The 12,800-nt window shown below is 41.2% G+C and overlaps 1 protein-coding gene and 1 pseudogene across 31 annotated transcripts in view; one reads left to right on the top strand and one right to left on the bottom strand.

The window, feature by feature from the left end:
* The window catches only part of Osbpl9 (oxysterol binding protein like 9), a 137,089-nt gene that overhangs the window by 90,013 nt on the left and 34,276 nt on the right, over positions 1-12,800 (top strand). For all 31 annotated transcript variants that reach the window (XM_075946314.1, XM_075946313.1, XM_075946315.1 and 28 more), the window contains 4 exons: positions 630-725; positions 1,888-1,935; positions 3,268-3,297; positions 4,379-4,429. In XM_075946314.1, coding sequence (XP_075802429.1) covers positions 630-725; positions 1,888-1,935; positions 3,268-3,297; positions 4,379-4,429 — 225 coding nt within the window. The remainder of the gene's footprint in view (positions 1-629; positions 726-1,887; positions 1,936-3,267; positions 3,298-4,378; positions 4,430-12,800) is intronic.
* LOC142834156 (rho-related GTP-binding protein RhoG-like) lies at positions 8,980-9,625 on the bottom strand (annotated as a pseudogene).

Genomic DNA, 12,800 nt, shown 5'->3' with positions numbered 1-12,800 from the left:
AAAAAAAATTTTTTTTTTAATAAGGAAAAAAGAGGGTGGAAAATTTCTGAGCTGATGGGATGGGTTAAGTATCTGTAATCCCAGCACTCAGGAGCAGAGGCAGTCTGTGAGTCTGAGGCCTGCCTGGTGTACAGAGTTCCGGGACAGCCAGGACTGTTCCACAGAAATCTTGTCTCGGAAAACCTGCGTGGTGTCAGGAGAAAACTGACTCCACAAGCTGTCCTCTGAGCACACACATTGAGCCCCTACCTCTAAAGAAACAAACAAACATGATTCTTGGGACAGGAAAACAATGGGAGGAAATATGAAATAGCCTAGGAGGTTTTCTATTTCTTATTATATTATAATTTATACTAAATGACTGTGACTCTGGTGGAAAGGGAGCCAGTCGTGGGGGGTGGTGATTTTGAGGGTGGGGCACCAACCCTCTCTCAGAGCAGCTGCAGTGCATGTATTCCTGAGTGGAAGGTTGATGCAGTACTTGTCTCGGGAAATTTTGTTAAACTTGTTTGTGTAAATGGACTGACGGTTTTGAAAGTTGAAATTACACATTCATGAAGATGAAGTGTTTCCTGTAATAATATGTGTGGCTTGGGCACTGCCAGATCATTCACTTTGTTTTCCTCTAGGGTTTGGATTCAGGATTTGTTCCTAGTGTCCAAGACTTTGATAAGAAACTTACAGAGGCTGACGCTTACCTGCAGATCTTGATAGAACAATTAAAGGTATGGCATGCTGTTCTGACATAAAGTAGTAAACGTTGCTAAGCTGGGCTTCGAAGTTACTTGAGAGTAATTTACATCCCTCACGGTTTTCAGCAATTTTTAAAATTGATAACTCCTTAAAAGTAGGATCTTATCCTCTAATTATATTGATAAAATGTATGTTCAATACTCTTTGATTATTGAGGAAAAGATAAATAGGATGTCGCTGAGATCTTGGGTTCCTCCTCCCTTTCATTTTTTTGGGAGTGACTTTTCTCTTTGAATTAAAATGATAGGTCATAGGAAGAAAAAGAAACCCATTAACTTAGGAAACAAAGCAGAAAAAAACTTTGAGTTTAAATAAATCTTCCTAGTTACTGCAAGTTTTGTGGGTCTAGTGTCTATAATCCTAACCCTCAGGCTGAAGTAGGAGGATCACCTATTTGAGAGTAACTATACAGTATGCTACATATTTCCCGGCCAGCCTAGCTTACAGAGTAAGACCCTGTTTTCAAAACAAACAATAAAAAGTCTTGTGGAGGTGCTGGGAAGATGGCTCAGTGCTTGATGTGCAGGCATAAGGTCTGAGTTTGGTTTCCCAGTTCTCATAGAAACACTGGGCACAGCAGCACATGTCTGTACACCAGCATGGGTGATACCACAGGCTTTCTGGGCACCGTCAAGTCAAGTGTGAGAGCTCCACATTCGTTGAGGCAGACACTCTGTCTCCAGAAATAAGTTAGAAAATGATGAAGACACTCAGTGTTCTCTGATCTCCACATAAAATGTGCAGAATGGAGACAGGCAGATCCTGGGAGCTTGCTGACCAGCTAGCCTGCCCAGAACAGGTTCAGTGAGAGTTCCTGCCTCACAGAGCAAAGTGGAGAGTGGGAGAGGAAGACACTGGACATGCTCTTCTGCCTCATAGGTACACACGCACACATGAATCGCAAACACAGGCAAGAATCACTTTCTTACTGTAATTCTACCATGGCATTTGGTCTTAGCAGTTCACAGTCATTCTCATAGAAGAATGAGATTTGATACAGAGCCTAGAAATAATTTATGTGTATGTTAGCCACAGCAGAAATATTTAGGAACTAAGGTTTACTTTTCTGTTTGGTGAGTCTACACAGTGTAGTAAATATCTTGATACTAAAAGTGTCTTTTTCATACCCTGTAGCTTTTTGATGACAAGCTTCAGAATTGTAAAGATGATGAACAGAGAAAGGTAACTTCTGTAACCATAATTTACTTAATTTTTTTAAAATTCAAAAATGTTTTGAAAAAGTAACAGAAATACACCTGTATTTTATTATGTTAATATTGTTGAAACGGGAGGGGGGGGAACTAAGGCATACTTAGAATCCCAGCTCTGGGGAGGCTGAGGCAGAAAGATCAGGAGTTCATGGCCAGCTTGCACTACCTAGCAAGATTCTATATAAAACAAGACAAAATGGATGAGGCATGGTGGCACATGTCTTTAATCCCAGCACATTAAGCTTTGTGAGGACTACATAGTGAGACCCCCATCTCAAAACAAAAAACAACAATAGCAAAAAGCCAAATCTACCAACCCACCAGAAACAATATCACTGATCTACTATGTATTATTGTAATGTTCCCTCAAGTGGTGTTTTCTGGTAAATTTTCAGTTGCAGCTTAATAATTAAATAAAAGGATAATATTCAGGTTTTTAATGTAATTCTGTTTTGCAAGTATTAGATGTTTGGGAGTAAGTTCTTTACATATAAGGTAGAAAGGCATTACATTTCTAGGACTTGGGACCAGGCACATGCCGTTAATCCAAGTACAGATCTGTGTTCAAGGCCAGCCTGTTCTACATAGTTTGTTCCAAGACATTCAGAGCTACATAGTGAGACCCTGTCTTAAAAAACAAACAACAAAACAAAAAGAAAGTTACTGTTTCCATGTGGTCACTTCAGGGAGAGAACTGCTCGGAAAGAGCATTTGACAGGGAGAGCCAGTGCTTGCATTGTGGCCTCCAGGCCTTCAGTTTGGTTTTCCTGGGTGTTTGTCGGGGCTCATAGGTGCCGCGTCTTCTCTTTTCTTGCACTGTTCCTGGTGCAGCATTTTTTATTGTTTTGCTTTCTTGCTGACAGTGGCCTTACAGTTTGGTCAGCTACACTTAATAATAATATAAATTCATGTTCTAACTCACCTTCCATTAATTCTTAGTTTTGGAATTTATTTCTAGTTTATTTAAATGACATTTTAGGAAACTATTTTTGAAAAATCATGAAGTCTATAATAAATATAAAATCTGTTTTCCGGAAAGGTATAAGAATGTTTTATACTTTCTTACAAGTCTTGAAGTGCATGAATTTTATGAGTATTTATCCATAAAATATTTGGAATTTTAAATTTAAATATTGGATTTAGACTAAAAAATATAACAAAAACTATTTCTTTCCTAACTTAATTACACTAACTTGGAATAGTGTAAGTGAAAAACCCTTCAAATGCCTAATCCCCGAAAATAACAATATGCACCTGTTTGTGATTTTCATTATTTCTATTTTATAAAATTTATTTTTCACAGAAAGTTGAAACTCTCAAAGACACAACAAATGTAAGTTATTACTAAACTCTGGCTTTAATTTAGAACCTGCTGTTATTAATAAGAACAAACAGTGTCTTAGTTTCTGTGGATTTTTATGAGGGTATTTAAGAATCAAGTCATTGGCCAAGAATTTGTATCCCTGTGGTTGAAATTAATCTGATGTACCATTTTATTTGTTTCTGGTCTTAACTTCAGTGGTATCTTGGGATAAAAGTATCCTCCGTGCATAGGAGGCTGTTGTTCAACATGGTAGCACATACCTGTGATCCAAGCACGGATTAGGAGTAAAGGCCAGCCTCAGCTACATAGTGATCTCATTTTTGAGACCCTATCTCAACAACAACAATCAAAAAAAAAAGGGAAAAAGAAAAAAATGGTATCTCATATATGAGATACTTGGCACTGGAAGTATCTCTAATAGATCGTTTACACATGCATAATATAAGATAAATAGAGGAGGGGACTCAAGTCTGAACTCAAGATCCATTTAAGTTTCTTGCAGCTGATGCTTGCAGTTTGACTTCCTGACACCTGAAATTGTGAATTGGAACTTGGAGGATGAGGGATACTCAATATATACATACTCTCCTCTTGAAAATGCAGTAAGATTTGAGTTTCCTTAATGCACTGGCCTTTGATCTTATTTAATATGATGTTACTAATGATATTTGTATCTTGATAAAAGTATTTTTAAAATAGGCAAAATAATATTTCAGATCTGAGTATTCTGACCAGATTCTGCCCCGTGTCTTGCTTTAGGCATTGACATTGGGGTTGCTACTGTTGATCTAAACAATTGAAGGCTAATCAAACTCGGACTCGCATACTTTCTCTTTGAGAGAAAAATAGTAGATATTATTTGGTATAAATGATAGTGTGATCTTCCTTAGTAAATCATAGAATTGCTAATAAGTAGGTTGTCACACTGTCATCAAATTAGAACTCACCATATACATAGAAAGGTGTATTTAATGTGTAGACTTTACTCCTTTGTATATTTGAACTGATTTTTAAGACTATTTTAAGTTCTAATATCATATAACTATTTTATTTGCAGCAAGACCCTAAAATCAGTGTTTTGTCTTTATAGAGCATGGTAGAATCAATTAAGCACTGCATTGTGCTGCTACAGATTGCTAAAGTAAGTAAACTTTACTTTATATTTCCTTTCAAAGTTTATAATTTAAGAAATTGTATTGGAATTTTTCCTTAGTATATACAAACTTAGTTCTGAAACATTACTTTTCAACAGTAAACAGAATTGTGGAAGTCTATAATTTGTTAAACAATTACTATGTTTGCATGTTTACACACACACACACACACACACACACACACACACACACACACACACACACCTGTCTATTTTCTGGTAAAATTTTTCATTGTGGCTAGGAAGTAAGGTAGTATGTTTAAAGAGCCCATTCTTTGGGTAGGAAATAAGGGAGCATGTTTAAAGGGCACACATATTCTTTGCTTTAACCACAGCTGCAGCTTGGAATAGAAGGCTATTTTTTTTTAAATCTTTTACACAATTTTTTTCTTAGAAATCAAGAGTTAAGCTTTACCACAGCTGTTTTCTTGTACATTATAGAGTATAGTAAATACATTTTTGAAATTGGTGTATTTTGTTTGTTTTTGAGGAGGAGAGGATACTGAACTACATTGGTAAACCAGTCATTAATTGTTGTTATCCATGGAACAAAATGGGTAGTGAATTATTTTGGGCTAAATACTAATCTATACCCACTTTTAGAGAGAGAAGTAGGTTTGAGAATAAGCCTTGCATTCACCAATGCTTGCCGTTGTGTGCCTGTAGCTAGTGGGTAGCAGCACGTAGGTGACAGCTTGGCAGGGAGGTTGGAAAATACTCAGTGGTGTGTTTTACTTGTTCACGTGGTTTTGTTTGCCCAGGGTTAGAATCTCGTTTTCCCTCACATTGTTAGTAACACAGTAGCATAGGGCAGGGCCGGAGACAAAATTCAGGCTAAGGTTTTGTTTAGTTTTTCTGGATCTAAATTTACGTGACTGCATGGAGAGCACCTGCAGATATAGGGGAGGGGACAGAGAGGGAAGAATTACGCTCTCATCCAAAAGCATATCTAGTATGGTGGCGGAAGAAATGCAGCTTAGACTTGCTGGCCAGCCTGGGGAGTCTCTGGAGGACATTCAAAATACTCAGACAGATAGCTCTACTTCGAGTGTAGCCTTTTCTTGGCTCAGCGGCTACTTCTTAGTTACTCATTAGGGAGCGATTATTACGTGATATATTCATTGTGTGTAGCAGTCAGAGCAGCTAGCCTGTGTTGATGCTGTCATGGGGAATTTGGTCTTCAGCCTTGGTGTTAAGAACCTTTGCTTGCTGAACTGTCTTGCTGGTCCTCATCAGGAGTATTTTTGATGTTCTCTGTCTTTGAACTGTATTACAGTTCAGATTATTCCGTTTCTTTCTACTAGTTCCTACAGCTGAATGTATTAGTCTAGGCTGACAGATCTACTTTTCAGTGGTGGTACCCTGGAGTCACTTTAATCAATCCCAGCAGGAAGTTTGAGCATGTTGTAAGGCTTTCAAGCGTGCTACACCCTACATGACTCTGCATCCGTAAGCTTCCTTTCTGTGTCCATCGTCACAGAGGCCTGCGCAGGTATCTTGAGATGTCAACTGGGCACCATAGCGTTTGAGCCCTCACTCTCTTTCATCTACTGCTTGACCACACTGTTTGATAACGGGGGGCCTGTTTCCCTTTAATTTTCTCTTCAGGGGAGACAGCTTTCTTCTCAGTTTTAGGGACCTTTGCTTCTGTTGGGTGGCTCCTCTCACAGATGTTCTCCAGGATGGTCTCTTCCCTCACTTTGCTCCAGTTTCTGCCAGACGAAATATCTTGACTATCTGAACAATCTCCATGTCACACCAGTTTCTTTTTCTTCCTAACCCTGCATCACTGGTCACAGCCACATGATGTATTGTGCTTACTGACATTTATTTTCTCTGTGAGAGCATATTGTCTCCTCAAGGACTCACTTGTCACCTGCCTTTATCAACGCAGGCTTTTATAACAAAATATCATAGAAACTAGATGGCTTAACCAAAATTAATTTTCTTACCATTCTGGGTGTTAGAGATTAAGGCTCTAGCCTTTTGAGCTTCTGTTGAGGGATCCTTTCTTGGCCTAGCACCTGCTCTTTCTTTTTGTCCTCTCAAAGCCTTTCTATGTTTTTTTTTCTTAATAATTTATTTACTTTTATTTCATTTGCATTGGTATTTTACCTGCATGTATGTCTGTGTGAGGGTGACAGACCTTAGAGTTAGAGACTATTATTAGCTGCCATGTGGGTGCTGGGAATTGAACCCAGGTCCTCTGGAGGAGCAGTCAGTGCTCTTAACCACTGAGTCTTCTCTTCATCCCGTTAGCCATTTCTCTAGCCCCTTTCTGTGGCTTTACATTTAGATTCTCTGCTGTCTGTGATGATGAAGATTTTGCTTGTATGTTTTTTATTTTCTCTCTCAAGTTTGTGGCAGTGTTGCACCTTGATTTTTATTATAGTATGAGTAAAGAATCCAAATTCATTCCTTCTTTAATGTGAATTTTCTATCTTCACAGCCACATTTGCTGGATCTCATAAGACTTGAATTATAAGTTAGAATTTATGTGGGAGCCGGGCGGTGGTGGCGCACGCCTTTAATCCCAGCACTCGGGAGGCAGAGGCAGGCAGATCTCTGTGAGTTCGAGACCAGCCTGGTCTACAAGAGCTAGTTCCAGGACAGGCTCCAAAACTACAAAGAAACCCCGTCTCGAAAAACCAAAAAAAAAAAAAAAAAAAAGAATTTATGTGGGTATATAATTAAGACTGCCTCATTAGGGCAGTGTAGAATGTATTTAATCTTTAATTTTTTAAAAAAAAGTATCAATGGTTTAAAAATACTGGAGTTTGGGCTGGAGAGATGGCTCAGCGGTTAAGAGCACTGACTGCTCTTCCAGAGGACCCGGGTTCAATTCCCAACACCCACATGGCAGCTCACAACTGTCTGAAGATCCAGTTCCAGGGGATCTGACACCTTCACACCAATGCACATAAGATAAAGTTAAATAAACCATAAAAATATTTAAAAAAAATACTGGAGTTCATAATTCTAGTCAAAAGTTACCCCAAATCATAAAGTACACATGCTTATTTTAGTGACATATTTCCAGATCTTAGTCATGGTCATGTGTTCAAACAAGGTAGAAACAGCCCTTGCATGTGGTACTCATGCTGTGATTTGTGTGGGGTGACAGGGCCCTTTTCCTAAGTCCTTTTGAGTTCAGTAGAGTCTTCGGTGCAGGGAGACTAGACACTCTTCTGTAGCTAATCTGATCAACTATGCAAAGTAAGAGACCAGCTATCTACAGCTTATGATGGATGATAAAGCATTAAAGAGGCTGTGTGCTTATGTGGATTTCATGTACCTTAAAAGGCAAATAAGTCTGATTTAGAATATCCTGTAAGATAGCATATATGAAAAAAAAGTTTGAGGGAAAATTGTCCAAGTAGTTCATTTTATCATACAGGAATTAGAAGTGCTTGGTTTTTGTTGTACTAGAATTTGTGTTTTTGTTTTGAGGTAGGGTTACTTGTAGCTCAGGCTGTTCTTACACTCAGTGAGCTAAGGATGAGTTTGGGGCCTGTGCTTTGCGTTGGCAGTGTTGGGGCTACAATAGTGTGCAGACATTCCCAGGTTGTGCAGTGCTGAGGACCACACTGCAGTTTCCTGTAAAGCTGGGCTACATCCCCAACCCTGGGTTTTGTAGATGAAAGTGCACCAGTGATGCCAGTAGTCTGTAACAAACCACCTTAAAACTGATGCCAGTAGTCTGTAACAAACCACCTTAAAACTGATGCCAGTAGTCTGTAACAAACCACCTTAAAACTGATGCCAGTAATCTGTAACAAACCACCTTAAAACTGATGCCAGTAGTCTGTAACAAACCACCTTAAAACTGATGCTAGTAATCTGTAACAAACCACCTTAAAACTGATGCCAGTAATCTGTAACAAACCACCTTAAAACTGATGCCAGTAGTCTGTAACAAACCACCTTAAAACTGATGCCAGTAGTCTGTAACAAACCACCTTAAAACTGAGTCTTAAAATAGCTTCTACTCACTTATTCATCCATTTCTGTGTTGTGTTGACTTCACTGGGGGCTGGAGGACCCGCTTTTCTTTTCTTTTCTTTTTTCCAATGGAGACAGGAGGTTTTATTGATGCTGATGGTGTAGGAAAGGCCCCTAGGAGCATGGGGCCTAAGTTAGTCAGCAGACACATAAGGTCTGGGCACATGGGGCAGGTTAGGGCATTTTTCTTCTCAGGGTTCTGTGGCTCCTCCTTTGTGGGGGTGATATCTTGGAGAGCCTACTCCAAGAGCAAAGGCAGAGGTTAGAGCCCCTAACCTGAGAGGAGGCACCACAACAGGCAGCAACTCTGTGGAAAGCTGGATGAACTGGTCAGTAGCAGGAAATGGAGGGTGGCACTGGGCTTGCCTCTTGGAAGGGTCAACCCTGGCTTAGGTGAACTCATGGAATACTTGATATTCCCAAGCAGAGTGGGGCAGGGCCCAAAGCCCCTTTCCCCGTGTACCTCCTTAAGGAATAAAAGGCAATCAGGGAGTCCCCTGGCAAGGGGTGCCAGAATTAGTCCTTAAGGCACAGCTGGGGGGCAGACAAGGTGCCAAGGCACAACTGGTGGGGGGACAAGGGGTAGCCTCCAAGCTGAATGCCAGGGTCACAAGAGGATGCAGGACCGCCCACACTTTATCGGTGTTGGGTTGAGCACTACCCCGACAGCCTCTGCAAACACCTCCTTGACGCCGTCCTGCTGCAGCGCCGAGCACTCAAGGTAGCGCACAGCATGGATCTGCTTGGCCAGTGCCTGGCCCTGCTGCGGTGTGATGGGCGCTTGACCCTGCTCCTTGAGGTGCCATAGGGTATCAGGCTGGGCTCTCAGGTCCTTCTTGGTGCCCACCAGGAGGATAGGGACATCGGGGCAGTGGTGATACACCTCTGGATGCCACTTGTGCCTCACATTTTCATAGGAGGGTGGACTGGCAGTGGAGAAACAGATGACAAAGACGTTGGTCTGAGGGTAGGAAAGGATGCACAGCAGCCACATTCCTCCTGGCCCGCTGTGTCCCACAGGTTCAGGTTCACTGTGCTCCCATCAACTGCACTCTGGACACTGTAATTTTCGAACACAGTGGGGATGTATTCCTTGGGGAAGGCATTAGTCGTGTAGCAGATGAAAAGGCATGTCTTGCCTACAGCCCCATCACCCACCACCACACACTTGATGTTCTGCATTGTGTACAAAGCTGCGGAAGTGGAGGCGGTGCCTCCTCCCTCTTCTGGTGCGCTCTCTCTCTCTCTCTCTCTCTCTCTCTCTCTCTCTCTCTCTCTCTCTCTCTCTGTGTGTGTGTGTGTGTGTGTGTGTGTTTGTGTGTGTGCGCGTGCCATATGCATACACGAGCCCCCTGAGGTCGGAAGAGAGAGAGCACCAGATCCCCTGAAACTGGCGTTCTTTTGAGTGCTTGGAACTGAACCTGAGTCCTCTGGAAGAGCAGGAGGTGTTCTTAAGCTAAGCCATCTCTCCAGTCCGGAGGACCCACTTTGAAGATGGCTTACTTACATGGTGGTGGTGTTGGGGAGAAGAGTTCAGTCCCTCTCTGTAGTGTCTTTGTGGCTGCCCAGGCCTCCTCACAGTGAAGTCATTTCCAAGAAAGCCAGGCAGGTTGCAGTGTTGGAAATCATGCATATCTTTTGCTCTTAGTGGGGATAGTCACAAAGGCCCACATAGGTTTGGCATTGGAGAGGATATGATATTTGCTTAACAACAGACCATTTTGGCACTTTTGATCTCCTATATTTCATATTCTTAAAGTCTTAGGGAAAAATCAGTTTGCTGTTTAGAAACTAGAAGAAGAAAAGAAAATGTCATAAGTTTATAAACTGAGCAGGAAAATTGAGTTTTCTTTCTCCATAATTCTAAATGATCCATATTTAAAATTTTTCTGTATCAGAATTACTGACTTTAGAATCTCAAGTGTGTAGTTAACTCAATTTTTTACATAAAGGGGAAAGTACTAATTTGAGTTGTGTAGATATTAAAAGCAGTTCCTCTCGGAATTTTGTAGAGAATGTGTGTGCTGGGCCAAGAGTTCCTAGACCTCAGCTAGGCTGGCTAGGACAGATAGGACACAGCATTCAGTCACAGAGTTACATAACCAAGATCAGCAAAGAGAATAGCACAGAAATAGCACTCAGAAAACCAGACACATACTCAAGTCTTCCCTAGTGAAATTCTATATGATGTGCCCAGTTCCTGCAGTCACAAACCATTACCAAGTGTGAGAAATGTTGTTTATTAGGGAAGCTCCTTAGAGACACTGTGCCCAGGTTTCTACCAGAGGCTCATCAGTAGACCATGCTGTTCCCACAAGAGGCTTAGTGAGCCACTCTTTGTATTCGGGACTTGAGACAGAGGAACTGCTGCAGGTCTGCTGTAGTAGCCCTTCTCTGCATATGCACTTTAAAAAGTGATGCCAAGTCTTCAGATTCTTCCTGATGAACACATTGATGTCTAGATTTCTGAAGGTCTATACTAATAGATAAATTTTCGGATATAATTTGACCAGTATGTTTAAAACAAAGACCAAACAAAGATTGCCTTCTAGTGAATCTTCCAGAAAGCTTCCAGAAAGGACAGTTTAATACATTAGCATTTTATTTATTTATATGTTTTATCTGCATAATACTAGAGGATGGTTGTGGTTTTGCTTGCTACTGTGGGATTACTCTTTTATACTACTTGTGTACCTGGCTTCTCTTTGCATTCCTGTTTTGGAATGTCCCCCAAGTGTCTAGTGGAAAAAACAAAGGCTATAGCTGTTACTTTATCTTAGTCTGAGTCTCTGATGTCTTCCTTTGGTACTGCTGTCCTAGTTACAGTTTGACTACTGTGACAAACACCGTGAGCAAAGGCTTTGTTTCTTCTTACAGCTCTCAGGTCACACTCCATTGCTGAAGAAGTTAGGAAGGGCACCTGGAGGCAGAACTGAAGCAAAAACCATAGAGGAATGCTGCCTACTGGCTTGCTGTCCATTGTTTGCTCAGGCTGCTCTCTTCTACCCCCAGGATCATCTGCCTGGGTGGCACCACCAACAGCCCGCTACCTCTCTCCCCATCAGTCACTAATCGAGAAAATGCCTACAGTCTTGTCCACAGGCAGTCTGATGGAGACATTTATTCCATTGAGGCTTCTCTTCCCAGATGTGCATAGGTTAGTGTCAAGTTGACAACTCTATCTAGGACACTGCATTAGTTTCCTTTAATTTAAAAAACTCAGTTTTAGGGGGCTGGAGAGATGGCTCAGTGGTTAAGAGCACTGCCTGCTCTTCCAAAGGTCCTGAGTTCAATTCCCAGCAACCACATGGTGGCTCACAACCATCTGCAATGAGATCTGGTACCCTCTTCTGGCCTGAAGGCATACCTTTAGACAGAATACTGAGAATACTGTATACATAATAAATAAATAAAATCTTTAAAAAAAAAAGCATTGCCTGCTCTTCCAGAGGTCCTGAGTTCAATTCTCAGCACCCACATGGTGGTTCACAACCATCTGTAATGAGGTCTGGTGCCCTCTTCTGGCCTTCAGGCATGCACACAGACAGAAGAATATTGTATATATAATAAATAAATAAATATTTTTTAAAAACTCAGTTTTATATCTAACTTTTCTCCCTTAAATACTTTCCTATATTTTCTCATTATATCCTCTGAAATAGGTACAATTTTACATGAGTGAACATGAAGAAACCCAAGAAATATAGCTTTCTGAGGTTGCAGTATTCTAAAAGTACAACAATCATACAGTGATTTTTATATTCCAGCCTCAGTTTCCCCTCCCTTCTCTCATCCCAGTCCCTGCTCTCCCCCCTCCCATCCCATCTCTGTTCCCTCCCCTAATCCAACTCTTGTTTCTTTGATAAGAAAGAGTATCAACAAAACATGGCACATCAAAATGCAATTAGACTTCGCATCTCCTCATGTATTAAGGCTGGTCAAGGCTATCCAGTGTGAGGAGTAGGGCCCTAAAAGTCTGTAACAGAGATAGCCCCCGCTCCTACTGTTTGGAGTCCTCCTAAGCTGCACAACTCTAATATATAGAGAGTATCTACGTCAGTTCCCTGCAGGCTGCCTCATTGGCTCAGTCTCCATGAGTCCCTATGAGCCCATGTGAATTGATTCTGTGAGTTTTCTTGTAGTGTCTTTGACCCTTCTGGCTCCTACAGTCCTTTATCCTCTTCTCCGACCAGTGCTGGCTGAGGTCTGCATCTTCTCCCCCAGTTGCTGGATGACGCCTCTCTGGTGACAGTTGGGCCAAGCACCGATCTGGTCACAGGAGATGGCCAGTTCAGGCTAAAGGATTTTTGATTCCTCATATTTTTCTGAGTATGTATTTTCTTGCAGAGATCTTTGA

Source organism: Microtus pennsylvanicus, chromosome 13 (genome assembly GCF_037038515.1).
Source record: "Microtus pennsylvanicus isolate mMicPen1 chromosome 13, mMicPen1.hap1, whole genome shotgun sequence".
Classification (NCBI taxonomy): Eukaryota; Metazoa; Chordata; class Mammalia; order Rodentia; family Cricetidae; genus Microtus; species Microtus pennsylvanicus.
The sequence above is the reverse complement of the archived record's forward strand: the minus strand, read 5'-3'. Positions and strand labels throughout refer to the sequence as shown.